Below are 17,716 nucleotides of genomic sequence, written 5' to 3'. Positions count from 1 at the left end.
ATGTGCTCCATGAAACACATGCACACCCAGCACCAGCAAGTTCAAGCCCAGCTTGGGCTCTAGAACCAGCTCTATCTTCCACAGCAGCAGTACCTGTGCCCCTCCCTCTACACTCTGGGCCTTCAAATCCTCTAAAGCTGGGGTAGAAGGAGAGCCCAATGCTGCCTCCTGATCTCTTCCAGCTCTCATTTCCTCAGCCCAAAGGCTGGTAGAGGGCCCTGACTGAACTGGGAGAGAAATGCTGCTTCATGTAGTCAAAAAGCCCAAGGCCGGCCCTGAGACCCTGGACTGTGAGGTGCCCTGGAAACATCAACCCTGCCTACTACCCTCTAGTTCGTCCCTTTGAACCCTGTCATGCTGGGGCATGTCAGTATCACCCAGGACTACCATGAGCCAGGTCCACGGTTAGGTACTGGCTGAATCTTTTCACTTAAAACCAACTGCAGGAAAAATGTGAACACCTATTCTGGCATCTTCCAACACCCCTCTGGTGGACCCTGCCTCCTCTCACTATCCAGTCCTAAGCCTTCAATATCTCTGGGATGATGAAGCAAGGGAGAGAAGGAGAGAACAGATTCCAATCTGTCAGGGCACCTCAGGAGAGAAGGGAGGCTGGAGGGTCTTTTCCTCAGACCCCTGCCCATGCCAGCAGTGACCCACTTTCTCTTCTGGCTGGCTGCCTGCCCTCCCAGGGGCTCAGAAGCAGAGCCTGAGGCAGGGAGACAGGACGCCAAGGTTCCTGGCTCCACCCCACACCCATGCCCCAGTTTCTCTGGTCACCCCAAAGGGAGGGGGAAGCCACCCTCCCTCCTAGGAAAGAGAAGGAGAGAAAGTGTAGAGGGTGCTGGGAGGTGCTGGGCAGACAGGTGTTACCATGAAGCTCATCTCCCTCCCATGCTGGGGATGCGGAACCTGGATGCCTCCTCCAGACAGGATCGCATGGCAGGCCACATCCTTGTCCCTCTCTAAGCAATGGCACTGAGAACAGGGTATGACCAGGGCAGTCGAGGTCCTAGGTCCCAGGGAGGCTTCTCCAAGGGGGTGGTGCCAAGCCAAAGCTGCTGCTACAGAATCTATCAGTCTTTAACCCCATGGAGGAGAAAGAAGGTACAGGCAGGACAGTTCCAGAAAAATAAAAAATGCCTCACCACCAAAAAAGAAGGAGGAGGAGAAAGAGGAGGAGGGAAAGAAAGAAAGAAAGAAAGAAAGAAAGAAAGAAAGAAAGAAAGAAAGGAAGGAGAAGATAGCAGTGGTGGCCCACACCTTTAATCTCATTGCTCAAGAAGCAGAGGCAAGCAGATCTCTGTGAGTTCTAGGCCAGCGTGGTCTATAGAGAGAGTTCCAGGACAGGCTCCAAAACTACAGAGAAACACTGTGCTGAAAAAACAAAAAAAGAAAAGAAAGCTGGGTAGTGGTGGCACACGCCTTTAATCCCAGCACTCGAGAAGCAGAGGCAGGCAGATCTCTGTGAGTTTGAGGACAGCCTGGTCTACAAAGTGAGTTCCAGGATAGCCAGGACTACACAGAGAAATGCTGTCTCAAAAAACAAAAAGAAACAAACAAACAAAAACGAATACTTCACTCACCCTTTGCACCCTCCTCTGCCTAAAGAGAAAAGTAGAGGGGAGCAGACTGGCCTCTTCAGGGAAGCAGGACAACTCAGATGTCCAGAGAGGCAGATGAGGTCAAGTGCTGGCATGCAGCCCAGTCCAGAGGTACACAAATTGCGTGTCCACTGCCCGGAGTGGTGGGCCCAGAAGCAATCACTTAATCTCCATCTGCCACCACTTGGCAGGAACTTGCATGCTGACTTTCGGGCTGGGACAGCAGGGATGGACCATTTCCTGTCTTTTTGCTCCACCACAGGCCAGCCTCGTTGGTGATGCCAAGCAAGGACTTGTTAAACCAAAACGTATGGTGAGAGGAGCCAGGGGACAGGGAGAAAGCACCCTGATGTACCTGCCCTGGGCTGTATGCCCTAGGGAGAAAGGAGGAAATGGGCCAGGATGTGGAGAGCGACCAGTCACAGTCATCACTCCCTCCTGTCTATGCTCCAGTCCCAATGCTCTAAATTTTCTTTCTTGGGGGGCCTTCTACCAGGTATCCACAGGGACGTAAGTGGGCACCTATGTGCTCTAGTTACAAATTGTGGTTTCACTTTATTTCTGTGGAACCCCAATGGATGTAGTTCCCAGCTTATGCCAGGCTCTGGGCATCAGCAGCCCCAACCCAGATGCCAGCTGAACTCAAGAGAACAGATGCTGAGCCCCTCAAAGAGTAAAAGCTGTGTGCAGACTGTCTGTCTCCATGGCAGAGGGCAGCTAGTGTAGCCAGCCCCGGAAGTGCTGGAAAGGGCCAGGGCAGTTCCCCTCTTGCCATAAGCAAAGACCCCTGTTTGGAAGCCTCTTAATAGTCCTAAAATATAGTTCTATATCCTGTGTCCCCCTCTTTCTCTCCCTCCCTCCCATACATGGAAAAGACAGCATCTCCCCCTGCTGGGGGCAGCTGGAAAGCCAGCCAGGAGGCAGGTCACCAAAGATACCTATCCTGCCAGAGCTCAGAAGCTGCCAGACTGGTGCACACCTCCAGCTATAGCACGCTCCTGCCAGCAATGGCAGGATGGTTGTGAGAACTTGGACCATCAGTGTCTAGAACACAGCCTAGTAACTCACTCTCCCTAGGTGGATTATAATAACCTTTCCTTGCAATAGAATGAAACCCTACAGCTAGGAAATGTCCATCCCAAGCCACCAACAGTTGGTCCTGGGCAGCCTCTGTGGCCCTGGTCAAAGGTCAGCTTCCAATCCCCACGTGAAATAGAGAATGAAGATGTCTCAGAAAGGAAGCAAGCAGCATTATTGCCAGTCACACAAAGAGCAGAACTAAGGGACTGACGAATAGTCATCAGGCCTCTTCCATCCCTCGCAGGACCCAGCCAAAGAGGATGGAGGAGGCAGGAAGCCAGAGCTCTAGAGCCTACCTGGAACAACCCTTAAGGATTGAATGAAGGCAAGGATAAGACAACCCCAGGAAGAACCACAAACCCAGAATGAAGTCGGGGGCTGGATTCCTCCCTTCTTCTTGCAGTTCAATTTTTATCCAATTCCCTCAACTAACCTTTCTCTAAAGGGAAAATATTCATCCATCCATGCTTACAGAAAATGATACAGGGACAGGATGTGCTGGGAAGCGTTAAGGTTGGACAGGATAGACGCTGAACTTTTCAGACTGCAGAAGGAGATAGCTGAGGACAAAAGGCAGTTACTACTCTGACCACACTAACCTGTGACTTCCTGGGAAACTCTTGAGGGTCCAGCTCAAGGTAACTGGACACACCCAAACAGAAAGCTACCTAGAGTCCCACCCCCACACTATTCCTGGCAGCACTGAGTAGGTCCTCGAAGAGAGCAATGGGAACTTGAGCCCACCAAGAGGAAGAGGGTGATCCATTTGCACTCAGCAGAGGGCCACGACTCTTCTGCAAACACAAATCTCCACTCCTATCCTATCCTATATCCAAGCCTAAGGCACAGGGCCCTGTAACCCTCCACCAGGAAAAAGGAAGGAACGAGAGACACTCCAGCCAGGGAAGCCGCCACCACCACAAGAAGCATGAACATTCAGTTGTATCCAGGAAAATGCTCCCAGTGCTGTCCCAGGCTACCCAGAGAGATTCACACCACCATCTCAGGTACCCAAAGCTCTCGTGTTGAAGGCAGGCATGGGGGCAGAGGGAGACCCAAGCCTGCCCAGAAGGTTCCCAGGTGGGCCTCATACCAGGTCTGCCTCATAGTTGGTCTCTGTCTTTTGTATGTGTGTGTGATGTTCTCCACTCTTGACCCCTTCATTCCCTGACAGTTCAGACACTGGCAGTCAGCTGGCCTGGGCAGGAAACCCACACAGCCCATTGTATCCAAAACTGCCCCAGGAGGCTCCTCTCCAACCTCCTAGCTCTTACCCGACTCGTTGGGAGAGTTCATGCCGGCTCTGGGCCTGCAGGAAGCTGGCGCTGGGGGCTGGGACGGGAGGGGGTGGAGCTGCGGTGATGTCAAGAGAGACAGACGATAACAGACAGACGGATGGGACAGGAGCCCGGGGCCGCAATGCCTCTAATGCCCATCCAAGGCCATCCTTCGGGGTGAGGCAGTCAGGCACTCAGAACGGCATCCCTGGGGAGAGACGGAGCAGGGTTAGAGGTCCCTAACTCAGAACTCTGAGAGCCAAGGGAGACCTTGGAGTGGTCAGCTTGTACCTGGGAAGAGAGGGAGGGCCATCTGCCCGGGGCACATAGGAAACAAACAGAACTGGACCAGACTCTTATTTCTCCCCTTCCTAATTGATGTCCATAGGACAGGAATTGGCTACATCAGCCTCTGCAGACATCAGTGTCCAGTGCCAGTTGTGGAGCCCTTACAGACTCTGAAAGGGACCTAATGTGGGACTAGTTGTCACCAATGATGTACAGGAAGTTTCTGGCCACAATTTGTGGCTATGGGAAAGGCTGGGCTGATCTGGATCCCTGGCAGAGGTTCAGGGAGAGAGCTACTGGGTACCTTAGCATATGCCTTTGGTTCCAGAACTTAGGAGGATCAGAAGTTCAAGGTCAAACTTGACTACATAAATTTAATGTTAGCCAGGGCTACAGGAGATCCTGCCTCCAAAATAAACACCAGGGCCAGTTCAGCAGGTAAAAGTGTTTGCAGCCAAATCTGATGACCAGAGTTCAATCCTAACCACATGGTAGAAAAAAAGAATCAACCCATAAATGTCATCCTCTGACCTCCATGTATCCACTGTGCCATATATACAACCACACACACACATAAAAACACACAAATAAATGTAACTAAAAAAATAATAATAAGCCTGGTGGTGGTGGTACACACCTTTAATCCCAGCATTTGGGAGGCAGAAGCAAGTGGATCTCAGTGAGTTCAAGGCCAGCCTGGTCTACAAAAGCAAGCTCCAGGACAACCAGGACTGTTACACAGAGAATCTTGTCTCAAAAAAAAAAAAAAAACACAAAAAAAACCAAATAATAAATAACGATGATGGTGATGATGATGATGTTTTAAAATTCAGCTGAGTGGTAGTGGCACATGCCTTTAATCCCAGCACTAGGGAGGAAGAGGCAGGCAGAACTCTGAGTTAGAGACCAGCCTGCTCTAGAGCTAGTTCACAAAGAACCCTGTCTCAAAATAAATAAGTAAATAAATAAATAAATAAATAATGTTTAAAACTCAGCTGGTTGGTAGTGGTGTATACTTTTAATCCCAGCATTCAGGAGACAGAGGCAAGCAGATCTCTGTGAGTTTGAGACCAGCTTGGTCTACAGAGCAAGTTCCAGGACAACCAAGGCTACACAAAGAACCCTGTCTCGAAGAACAAAACAAACAAAAGAAATTTTTTTTTAAGTTCAGGGAGGAACTGACACCCAGCCCAGCAGTCCTGGAACTCTCAGGCCAGGCATCTTCTCCCTGTGTCCTAAGTCTCTGGAAATTGAAACATGTTTTCTTGTCTTCCCAACATCATAATGAGTCAGGGCACAAGAGTGTGTTTCATGAATTAGGAAAGTCAAACAGATCCAGCACTCCCTGTGAGTGTGCTGAAGTTTCTGGGCCCCAACCCAGGGCTTTGTGTGGTGCTCAGGTTGTGCTCTGTGGAAGCAACTATGAAGTCCATCCTGTACACTGCCTGTCAAGCAGAGGCCTGACACACACTGAATCTCCCAGAACAAGGGACATCTTTTCCCAGTTTATACAAAGGCACCAAAAGGGCCAACAGTAACCAAAGTCAACGGAATAATGGAGAATGCAGTAAAGGACCATGGGTTTGCCAGAGTCCACACCCTGGCCCCATAGTCTTCAAGCCTTAGACACTAGGCAGCACCCACCTGGGCCAATCCCTAAACAGCCCTAGATCCACCCAGACATGATCTCATTCATTTGCTTCCAAAAGAAGCCAGCCTCTCCAATGCCCTATGAGAGCTAGTGTCAGGAAGCAATCAGAGCTGCCAACATTGAAGCCCTAACTGTGCTCCCCAGCCCCAAGCAGGCAAACAGCTCTATCTCCCAGACAGCCACATCTCCTGGTGGTATTAAATCTCTGAAAACCCTCCCTTCTCATCAAAGATTCCCAGGGGTGAAGTCCAGTTGGAGCCTAGAAGCCCCCAAGCCTTCCTTGGCATGGCCACAGGAACACATGCAAAGACTCGGAGTTCCTCGGCCTGCTAGTCCCCACTGCTTTGGACTTTGTGGCTACAGAAAGGAATATTCAGTCAGGGTTCAGGACTGAAAGATGGAGACTGAGAGAAAAGAACCTGCACAGGTCTGGGACCAAGTTCAGGAATGCAGCAGGTGGGGCTGTTGGTGTCCTGGCAGGGCCCGTGTAGGCAGGCCAGCTCAGCCCAAGCCCACACAAGGGCTGGCGCCCAGTCGCGCTCACACCCTTTCCCGTGGGTTGAGGAACACAGGTTCAGAAATTCCCACGACTACCAGCAGCCTAAGTAGCCCAGCCTATCTATTTAGTGAGGAAAACCTCCAAAGCAGGACACTTAAGAGGAATAATCCCAAGGGGCCCAAAATTGGTGACGCTCAGCCCTTAACCCCCTTACCCTCACCTAGCACCTCTCTGGAATGAAACAGCTCCTTGAACTCACAGAGGATTCAGGATGTAGTTATGCACTATTGCTTCCCACAGTGTGGGACCTAGGGGTCCTATCCACCTGCGAAGGGCATCTACCCAGTTCAAGGGTCTTCCAAATGAACAAGAACCACAGCAGGGCTTTCTGGGAAACAAAGAAGCCTTCACAGCCTGGTTGGGACAGGCTTAGCTTCTTGTGTAGGACAGGGCAAGGGAAGAGCAGGCAGCCTGTGCTCTGTGAACCTCTTCAGCAGAGATGTGGCCTGCTACTGTTACATGAAGGTCTTCATAGGTAGCTGGGGGCCAGGAGCTGTGTAACTGATGAACTAACCCACCACATGGACCACAACTCAGTGTATAATTCCAGGACCCCCAAAGCCCTACTCCCCTCACCCTGGTAGTCAACTCTGTCCTTCCAGACTACTCCAGGGTCTGAACCTACCTTCTACCTCCATCTGGGTATCGGGGCAAGGAAGTGTGCAAGGAAGGGCAGAACCTCTACCTGCAAGCTCTGCTAAGGTGAAGAAGGCGGAAAATGGGAGCAGAGAGCCAGCCCTACTCCGTTCACCAGCAATAAAAACTATAGCAGAGGGTGGGAGGAAGAGCACACAGGAAAAGGTGACCCAAGCCATGCAATGTCCTGAGGGCCGCAAGTTCACTATGCCTTCCTACGGAGATCCTGTCCCTCACACAGCTCCTTCCAAATTTCCCTCCAGAATCACCATGCCTCCCACTCCCAACATGCCAACTCTGAGTGTGAGAGAGGCAGGTCCAAGTCTTGAGCTCCCAGTCCAGGGCCACTCACAGGTCAGGGGCCACACCCTACGTCAGTCATAGAGAACGGGCCTAGCAATTTGAACCACATCCTCTGCATCTGAGATGGGCTTCACTTGTCCCAACACTCACTGCCTGGCAGAGCTCAGAGCCCAGACAGATCCCACCCAAAGGCCCTGGCGGTTTCTCAGCTCAGCTCCTCCCGGCCACGGCCACGGCCACGGCAGACAACCGTTCCCAGTCTCCTCCCAGAGCTTCCACTGCCTCGTGCCGCCCCCCCCCCCCACCCCAAGCTGAGCCAACAGAAGTCCAGGAGGATGGAAGCCATGCAGGCCCCAAACTAGGGAAAGGGGGAAGGCAACAGGGGAGGGAAAAAAAGGCACCAGGCTGACAAATTCATTTTTGCAATCGGCCCATTTCTGTTTGTGTGCTCAGACGCAGCTCCAGGCATCTGCACAAGCCAGATGGAGGAGGCTGCTATTTCTAGAAAAAAAAAAAAAAAAAGAGGGGGAAGGGAGGAGGTGGAGACAGAGGGCATTAGACAGGGTCTGTTTGCCCTAAAACCTCAGACAAAATGATAATACCCCCTCCCCAGCACTACCAGACAGGGCTCCCATTCAAGAAAGGGCTGGGGCTGCAGCTGGGGTGAGGTGGGCAGGGGGAGAAGAAAGGGAGAGAAAGTTTAATTAGCCAAAGTCAGCTACAATAGGCCCCCTCACTGACTGCATCAGGTTTTCATTCATGAGCAAGCGACAGTGCTCCAAAGTGCCAAGAATTGCCGCCCCCCCTCACTGTCTCTTTCTCACACCACCCCCCAACAGGAGTGAGTCCTCTAGCAGGCTGGCTGAGCCTGATGCTGTCTTCCAGACATCCCTCCTCAAAGGGATGTGAGGAGGAAGAATTAATTATTAAAGGTGCTGGTACTTCAGCACCAACTGCATTGCCCCCAGCTCCTAAGGCTGGTCCCGCTCTTCAGCCATACAGAAACAACAATGACCCCCATCCCCAAGTTCCGTATCTAAACACACAGCTAAGATATCACTCCTAAGAAACGGAAAGCAAAGCTCTTATCTCTGCAGCTACTTGGGGTGGGTGGTGCATGTGACACCATTACCCCCACTCCAGATTACATGCTCCTTGGAAGATACACTGAGGAAGAGGAGGGACTGGTCCAGAGCAAATATTTCCTACATGCCTGACCCCATGGAACGGGCATCTGGGACCTTTCTGGCCCCTGGTGCGTCACGAGATGCTAGGAGCCTACTCTTTTAAGTCAGGCTCTCATCTTTGACAAGACCTAGTCCAAATCCAAGTCTAAGTGGAAAGAGAGAAAGGGAAGACTTAAGAAAGAAGGAGGAAGCAAACCAAGTTCTCCCCAAGCTCTGTTGTTTAAGGAGGAAAAGAAAAGGGAGGGTTGGAATGTAAAAGCAGGCAGCCCCCAACATGGCTCATCCATAAACCCATCTCAACAGCCTGCATGGGCTCCTGACTCCCAGTGTGTGTACAGACAGGGCTTCAGAGACAGAGGATCCTCCCTGCCTACACCCTTAGAAGCTAAGTGGAGAGCCACAGAACCCAATGACAGGGTCAGCCAGTCTTCTGGCCCAAAGTCCTCAATCTCCCATCCCCTGCCTCCTTTTGTTCCTAGGATCTGGCTCTTTCTTCCCCTCCCTTTGAACCCTAAATCCCTCTCCCGTTCCCATCCCCAAGATCCAAATTCCAGGTCCCAGGAGGATGACAGTCGCTGTCAGATTGCTGAGTCCCTTCCACACACCCCAAAAGCAACTGAGGCTGCTACCCTTCCTCTTCAGGGACAAAGCTCATCTTAGAAGGCCAAAGGCAGGGACATCGAGTGGTCACCTTCTCCCCTAAATGAAGCACACCCTACTCCCCGCCCCCAGCTCCTAGATTAATTACTTATCACCCAGCCAGGTCTCATCTTCCTGAGGGCCTCAGGGATGGGTGGGGTGGGGAAGCCGACTCCCCCAAGTTAACAAGGCACTGATAGAACCCCTGCCCCATGAGAAACAGACCCAAGATGAAAACTGGGCGCGGGGTGGGGGCGGGAATCTACCCTAGCCAAGGAAGATCACCAATTCATCTCCCAGTTTCTTCTCGAGCTCCAGGGTGTCAGACAGAAGAGGGTGGTAATAAACGCGGTAACGCCTGTGAGGCGAGCGGGTGAAAATAATGGCACAGAGAAGTAAGATGGGCCCCGCAGTCCCCTTCCACCTGCTTGCACGTCAAGGACATAAAATCAAGGGTATGTTCTTCACCACTTGGAGAAGCCACTGTGGGTGGGCTGTGCCCCTCTCCTCAGAGTAGTAGGAAAAGGGGTGTCCAGTGAAAAGAGGGTCTGCCCAGACAGAACCCAGGTGCAAGGCTCAAATAGCTGTTGCAACGGATTATGAGCCGCCAGGGAGGAGACAAACCAGACATCCCCGGCTGGTCTGCGGGCCATTTGGGGGCGCGGGGTGCGGGAAGATCGGCCCCTCCCTTACCTGCAGAGAAGGAGCCCTGCAAGGGAGGGGTGGGGAGGGGCGCGAGCGGCGAGCCAGAGGCGACACTCCCCGGCCCCGCGACGCTCCTTGGGGGTGCCGGCTGGCTCGGCGCGCGCGGCCGGAGGAAGGACAGGGGCGCAGGGAGCCCGCGGGCAGCGACGGCGGGAGGACCGGGCGCTGCCGGGTGTCCCGGGGTCGCAGGAGGTAGCGTCCTGGCGGGTGCGACGCGCTCACCCGCTGCGACTCGAGCTCCGGCTTCGCGGGCGACGGCGGCAACAGCGGCGGCAGCAGCGGCGGCAGCGCCTCCTCGACGGCTCCTCCATCTTTGCGGCGGCTCCTCCGGCTCCGCTCGCCGCCGCCACCAACAACAACATTCGGAGACGTCACTCCCGTCACGTGACCCGACCCCGAGCTAAAAATAGACACAGACCCCCCCCTTCGGGCTTCAGCCGAGAACCCCGCCCCTCTCGACTGGCCCTCCCCCCAGATGGGCGGGGCCAATAGCACCACCGTGACAGCTTCTTAAAGGGCCCAAGGTTCGGCTGGGGCGGAGGTGGTTGAGAAGGGATCCGATCTCTGCGCCAAGTAATTAAATGAGCACGACCCGGATCCCGGCTGCTGCAGGGCCTGGATGTGTAGGATCTACGATTTTGTTCTCTGCGCTTTTTTCGACTTCCTTTTCAAACAGTGTATGGTGCAATCTTTGCCCGCCTGAGCTGTTCCCTAACACGCCCTTCCCGTGCTAGAGGGAGGGTATCCGGGGATGGAATCCTAGGGGCTGTCTGGGAAGTGGAAGACCCTACAGGGGCAGTGAGGCTGGAAGCTTAGCTTGGACAGGACTCTAACCCACCGTGGCTAACCCCGCACAACGTTGCAACTTGATAAAGAAACTCCTTGGAGAAAGCCAGCATAGGCTGTCACTGTCCCCGGCCTTCAAAGGAGCAAACCAAGAACATAAAAGACTACTGGTCTCCAACTTTGGTGTCATCCACAGTGGAACACAACATGACTGTGTTATTAAACCTACATAGTTTTGGAAGAAAAAAAAAACCTACATAGTTTTGTCAATGACCTAGCAATTCCCCTAGCAAAAATGTATTCTAAGGAAATATTGTGCTTCAAAATGAGCGTAGAAGGAGATTGTTTATAATAATGTGAAATGTTGGAAACAACCTAAATATCAGGTAGGGATCTGCAAATTAGCTAGGGGACATCCAATCAGTGAGTTATCATCCAGACACTAAAAATTATATAGAAAGCCAGCCAATTAATCTGCTTATCTGAATATGTTTCTGCAAAAATCTAGAAAGAGCTGGCAATAGTGTTGTCAAATAATGAGCCTTCAGGACAAGAGACTGTCTTTAAGATCCCTAAAAAAGGACTATAATAATGCAAAAAAATTATATAGGTCTACAGCTTGGAGCATAGCTTAGAAATAGAACATGTGCTTAGCATCTGAGGCCTGGGTTCAATACACAGCATCAAAAACAACATGGTTATACTGACATGCTCATTTTACACACACACACACACACACACACACACACACACACACACACACACTTTAAAGCAGAGGGTGCTGGTGAATGCCTCTAATGCCTCTAGTCTCTGCACTTGGGAAGTAGAGGCATGAGGATCTCTGCAAGTTCAAGGCCAGCCTGGTCTTCTTAGCAAACTCCAGGACATTCAGGACTACATAGCTACATAGAGAAAATTTATCTCAGAGAGAGAGAAACAGAGAGACAGAGACAGAGAGATCAAGAACATTCTTCAGTGTTCAAATTCACTGCAGTGAATTTGAGTCTAGTATCAGCCTGAGCTATATGAGATCCTATCTCAAAAATAAAAAAGGAAGCCAGGCAGTGGTGGCACACACCTTTAATCCCAGAAGCAGAGGCAGGTGGATCTTTGTGAGTTCGAGGCCAGCCTGGTCTCCAGAGCCAGTGCCAGGATAGGCTCCAAAGCTACACAGAGAAACCCTGTCTTGAAAAGCAAAAACACCACCAACAACAACAATAAAATAAAAACCAAATAAACAAATATTTAAAAGTATATGAGAGTAGAAAAAAGCAAAGCAAGACCCAACGAGGATATTGGTTTGTAGCAATAGTATATGCAAAAGCACACTAAGTTCCTGTATCTGAAGCTACATGCATATAAAATGAACAGTAAAGTTTTTTCTTATAAAGTACCTCATGAACGGGCCACAGCCATCCATCTCCATCTTCACACCTTGTTCTTAGTCAAATGGCACCTTCCCTGAAATACTGTAGCTGCCTCTGGGCAGCTAATACCCTCCTTGAATCCTTTTCCATCTTCTCCAAAAGTCAGAGTGACAATTTAGAATTCAAATCTATCAAAGAACAGTTTTGAAAACAATTCTGATTTTCTCACTAAAACTGGTCCAGGAATGTGTATAACAACTCGCCAGAGAAACTTGTTCAGAGATGTTCATTCTTGGACCCTGCCCACCCCAACACCCTCAAAGCTTGTTGTTCAGAGTGGGAAAGAGGCCCAGAAATCTTCATTTTAAATACAACCCAGGAGATTTAGCTGCAGCTGGTCCTCTCCTGGATCTGGAAAAAATACCAGCCCAAAGCTTGAGCATGACATGATCCCTACCTCCCCAGCCTCCCCAGCCTCCCCAGCCTCCCAGCCTCCCCAGCCCTCCCAGCCTCCCCAGCCTCCCCAGCCTCCCGCAGTCCCCCCAGCACCCCCAGCCTCCCCAGACTCCCCACCTAAGTTTAGCTTTCTGAAGTCCGGCCCTGTATCTTTCTCTCTCCAGTTCTTGAAAAATGTGTCCCTTGCTCTTCCAGGCTTTGCACAAGCTTCTTTCCATTTTTGATTTCTGGAATGCCCCTCCTCCCTTCTCTTTCCCTAAATGCATCTGCCAGAGTTCAATTAAATATTACTTCCTGAAAGGGCCGTTCTTAGTCTTTTAATTAAACTAGATCCCTTCGTTATATATGCTTTCACTGACTCTGATAATAATCGGTAAACATGTATCTCTTTGTAGCACTATTGGTTCAGTACCTGTTTCCTTCTCTAATGTAAGTTCTTTGTGAGGAGAAAGTTAGGTATGAAACCAGGCCCTTATGCATACGAAGCACAAGTTTTGCTACTGAGCTCCAAGCGCTAAGAAAACCAGGAGAATCTAAGAAAACTATGAATCTGCACATCTACTGGAATGGCGTTAGAGAGACTTGATGAACTCTGTTGACCAAGGTGAATGAATGTTAAAAGAACAAACCAAGCACCTTTAGTCCCAGCACTCAGGACGAAGAGCCAGGCAGATCTCTGCGTTCGAGACCAGCCTGGTCTACAAGAGCTAGTTCCAGGACAGCCTCCAAACCCAAAACTCCAAAGCTACACAAAGAAACCCTGTCTCGAAAAACAAAACAAACAAACAAAAAAAGCAGTCAAGCAGTCAGTGTTCTAAAGCACTAGCCACTGAGCCATCCGCCTCCCAGCCCCTAAGCTGTCTCATGGAAGTGGCTTGGGATTCCTCAGTTGCTTATGTTTTACATTGGTTATAGGCTGTTTGGGAAAAGGGAGATGATGAGACCCTACATCTTTCTAGCATCTAACCTCTCATCTCACACAATCCTAGGTACAAAGTACAGGTCAAGGACACTGTATGACAGACGGTGGCCAATAACTACCTCAAGGAACAGCTTAGCCGGCCACATCTCATTCCATACATGAAAGAACCAAGAGGAGCTGGAGAGATGGCTCAGCGGTTAAGAGCACTGACTGCTCTCCCAGAGGACCTGAGTTCAATTCCCAGCAACAACATGGTGGCTCTCAACTGTCTGTAACTCCAGTTCCAGGGGACCTGATACCCATGGCAAGAACACCAATGCATATAAAATAAAAAACAAAAATTAAAAAAGAAAGAACCACGACTAAAACAGGTTAAATAGCTGCCAAAAACTTCATAGAAGTAATTCTGGGATTCAAACCCAGATCTCTATTCTCTACACACAGGGAGCCAGGATTGGTGGAAGGCAGGGCCCTCAAGCCTGCAACTCCAGGCCTCTCTTAGGAGGTCTCTGAGATCATCATCTCTGACTCCCAGCAGCCAAATGCTCCAGAAGTCACAAGAACTTGCCAAGTGGGAGGTCAAGGGGTAAGCTCAGTGGCAGAACGTAGTTATTTTATGTAAGGCTCTGGGTTCAATCTTCAATATCCAGGGAGTATATATATATATATATATATATATATATATATATATATGTATATATATATATATATCAATCATAATGGTGTGTGCCTGTAATCCTAGCACTTGAGAAGTGGTGGCAGGAGGATCGCAAGTTCAAAGTCAGGCTCACCCATAGCAGGCTCAAGAATGCTTGTTCTACATGAAACTGTCTTAGAAGAATTTAAGATGGGTGTGACTGCACACACCTTCAATCCCAGCACTTAGGGGACAGAGGCAGGTAGAGTTTTGTGACTTAGAGGCTAGCCTGGTCTATATAGTGCAAGTCGATCTAAAACATAATAACATTAGTAAGGGTTTTTTGTTTTTTAAAAGAACTTACCATACTGAAGATAAATCTTCAGATCTCCCCTTCTCAGGTAAGTCAATGCTGATAACCCAGCATCCCTTCTACACATGCCCCTTTCTGGGGAGACAGAACTGCGTTTTTTCTGGCTCTGACAGAAAACGGATCTGTCTACTGTTATAAGTCCCCTAGGATAAGCAGGGACTCTTGCCAGGACTGTTTACCATAGGAACTGGAATAGAGTGAGAAATCTCTTTAACCATTCACTCAGTTTCCCCAGGTAGAGTGAGCCTGCAAATGGAACCCAGCAGCTGACTGGGGAACTTCCCGATCATGGGAACCAGTGGTGGATTTGGCTTCTTGGTAGAAAAAAATCTGTCCCAGTGGAGAGCCACACACTTACTGTAGAGTGCTACAGATGACAAGTGGTAGCACAACTGGACTTTGGACAGGGGCTGAGAGAAGGATGGGGAGCAGTTAACTGTCACTGCTGGGGGCCCTACAGTTGTTCCTCTCCTATTTGGCAATCAAGAAAATGTTCTGGCCATGACTTGGGGCAGGGGGGTAAAGCCATCTTCCTCTGTGATTGAAGGCTAGCAGCATCCACGTGGATTCTCCGTTCCCCTCAGATGCCCTGGGTCTGCGCTGCATCCTGTAGGGTTGGTAACACCTGGAAGCAGTACCCAGCTTCAATGTGCCTTCATCTTTAAACCCTCACTCAGAATTTTTCTTGGGTTAAAAAAAAATCTCTAGATCCACACTCAGAATTCCAGAGGGCAGAAAGTTCCAGCCCATAGTTCTGGTCCTTGGTGGGGCTATATTTAAGTTGTCTCCTGTGCCTCCAAAGAGTAACTGTATCCTGAGTGACTGCAGTAGAAACAGCATTGTCCTGCTGAATACAGCCTCTGGCAGAAAATAACAGAGAATGGGGAAGAACTGAGCTGATTAATGCAAGCAATGGTCACTTATTAGAGATTTATCAAAGACAACCCAAAGTTTTCACCAACTGTCAAATGCATCTTGCACACAAAGGAGTCTTGCACATATTCCATTCAGCAAGACTTCATTGAGAATACTGAAAAGTCCCAATGCCATCATGATGCAAAATACTATAGGGACTGTAGAGAAGACCTCCTGTCAGGCCAGGCCAGGAGGTAAGGGAACCTAGGGCCTTTGAATCACATCAAGATAAGATGTTAGATGTAACTTCCCCTCAGGGTCTTGGTTTCCTTATCTGGAAAACAGGATTTCAGGCTTCTGTTCTCTGAGGTCTCTCTTAGTCTGGATACTCAGTAAGTACAAAATTAGATATGTTGGCAGATATGACAATATCCAGCACAGTCATAGGCTTTGAAATTTATGGCATACCTTCATCTCAGGTTGCTTAAGGCCAGTCTTGCCCCAGGACTATTTACAATAAGCTCTGGAGCTGGAAGAAAGTTTATGTCAGGGGCCAGGATGTGGCTCAGTTGGTGACGTGTTTGCCTAACAAGCACAAACCCTGAGTCTGATCTTCAGCATGGGAGGTGGAAGCAGGAGCAGCAGAAATTCAAGGTCATTCTCTTGCCTACATATTGAGTTTGGGAGCCTGGTCCATATGAGTCTCTATTTAAGAAGGAAAGGATAAATGTGGTGTTGTTATTCATGGCTAAGAACTGCAGAGTATAATAGGAAGCCTAGGTTTGGCATAGGTCTCACTGTGTGGCCCTACACAAATCCTTTAAGATCCCTGATCCCTCTCTCCATCCCTCCCTCTAGGTTTTTTTTTTTTTTTTTTTTTTTTTTTTTTTTTTTTGGGAGGTGAGTGTTGTGTAACAGTTTCTTTTCTCAGAGATCAAAACATTCTCTCCTGCACAGGAGCTTCAAGAATTCTCTGAAACTGACCAGATTCGGCAGGCCCCTCCCTAGCAGAGTAAGCAGAGCCCAGCTGCAAAGAAGAGCAGCCTGGAAAAGGGTTAGAGCAACCGAGGCACCTGGGAAGGACATTTGCCAACCCATTAAGCCACCTACAAGCTATACAGTGAGCTCCCATTTCCCAGCTTTGGGAGCTGTCACCCATGCTGGGGTGGGCTTTGGTGATTCGGTTGTCTATGAGCCATTTCTGCTCTTGTATGTAACCCCTCACCCTCATTCCTGTAAGTCACCCGAATAAAACTCATTGACTCACCAAGTTGGACTTGGGTGATATCTGTACTTTCATCTGTTGTAGGTTCCCTGTCTGGGATGAATAGTGGGTTGCATCTTCCCAGGAAAAGTTCTGGGTTCTATCATACAAGAGTGAGGAAGTTTCCTTTCTCCCTTTTTATCTCACACTTTTTTTTTTTTTTTCTGAGACAGGGTCTCTCTGTTGTAGCCTTGGCTGTCCTGGAACTCAAGATCTGCCTGCCTCTGCTTCCCTAGTGCTGGGATTAAAAGTGTGCACCCCCCAATGGGATATGAATGGGACCCTCTGTTTATCTATCCATCCATCCATCTCTTTGATGAAAAAATTAGACTAGAGTGTAGGGGGGAGTGCCTAGGATGTATTGGTAAGTGCGGGTATCCATTAGCCACAGTGTGTGTTTAATGATCAGAAGACAATTTCTGGAAACTGGTTTTTGCTCTTTGCCCTGTTTTTTCTGAGTTTCTGACTCTTTGCCCTGTATTCCAGGCTAGTTAGCCCATGAGCTTCAGGATGACTCTCCTGACTGCTCCTCCCATTTGCTAGAGATAGATCTCATATATCCCAGGAATGACCTTGAACTTCTGATCTTTTGGCCCCCAATGGCTGAATGCTGGAATTACAGAAATGCATAACTTTGCCCAGTTTATATGGTACTAAGATGAAACTCAAGGCCTTTCTTTCCCTTTCCTCCTCATCCCTAAGGCCTTTACCTCTGAGTATTAGGCAGAGAGAAGCCTAGCACCCAACACACAGTCACACTTGACTCTGCAATGTTGGGAGAATAGTAACAGACCAGATGGCCTTGGGTAAATCACCACTACGCTGGTTCTCGGTCTCTTTGTCTATAAAAGGGCATAGTCCCAGCTGAGGCAGGAGGATATTATGTTTGAGGCCAGCCTGGACTAAAGAGTGAGACTCAGAAATAAAGCAGTAAGGAGGGCCTTGATGGTTTCATAGATGATGTTGGTGTCTGAGGATGTTTCTGGCTCTTCCTGCTAGCTCTAGTCTGGAGTTGTAATTGAAAACAAACATAGGAAGGACTGACTAGTGGTGTGTGCCTGAGTCACTCCTTGCTGACAGCATTACCTAGCTCTTGACACCTGTGTACTTCCCCAGGCCTCCTGCCT

General features: G+C 49.6%; 1 protein-coding gene, 1 long non-coding RNA gene and 1 other non-coding gene across 3 annotated transcripts in view; 2 read left to right on the top strand and 1 right to left on the bottom strand.

Annotated features, from left to right (window-relative positions):
- Hdac5 (histone deacetylase 5) overlaps positions 1-3,980 on the bottom strand; it is a 29,691-nt gene extending 25,711 nt beyond the window's left edge. The window contains 1 exon segment of the mRNA NM_001246781.1: positions 3,959-3,980. Within this exon segment, the coding sequence (NP_001233710.1) occupies positions 3,959-3,980 (22 nt within the window).
- Positions 3,981-11,173: 7,193 nt separating this feature from the next.
- On the top strand, positions 11,174-11,306 carry LOC113836923. The gene has a single exon (XR_003487434.1). It is a non-coding gene; the product is annotated as a small nucleolar RNA SNORA33 (small nucleolar RNA).
- Positions 11,307-15,799: 4,493 nt separating this feature from the next.
- On the top strand, positions 15,800-16,595 carry LOC118239160. Its single transcript, XR_004770791.1, has 2 exons — positions 15,800-15,979; positions 16,283-16,595. It is a non-coding gene; the product is annotated as an uncharacterized LOC118239160 (long non-coding RNA).
- The last annotated feature ends 1,121 nt before the right edge of the window (positions 16,596-17,716 follow it).

The sequence above is a fragment of the Cricetulus griseus genome, chromosome 7 (assembly GCF_003668045.3).
Source record: "Cricetulus griseus strain 17A/GY chromosome 7, alternate assembly CriGri-PICRH-1.0, whole genome shotgun sequence".
NCBI lineage: Eukaryota > Metazoa > Chordata > Mammalia > Rodentia > Cricetidae > Cricetulus > Cricetulus griseus.
This window is presented reverse-complemented; position numbering and strand designations above follow the sequence as displayed.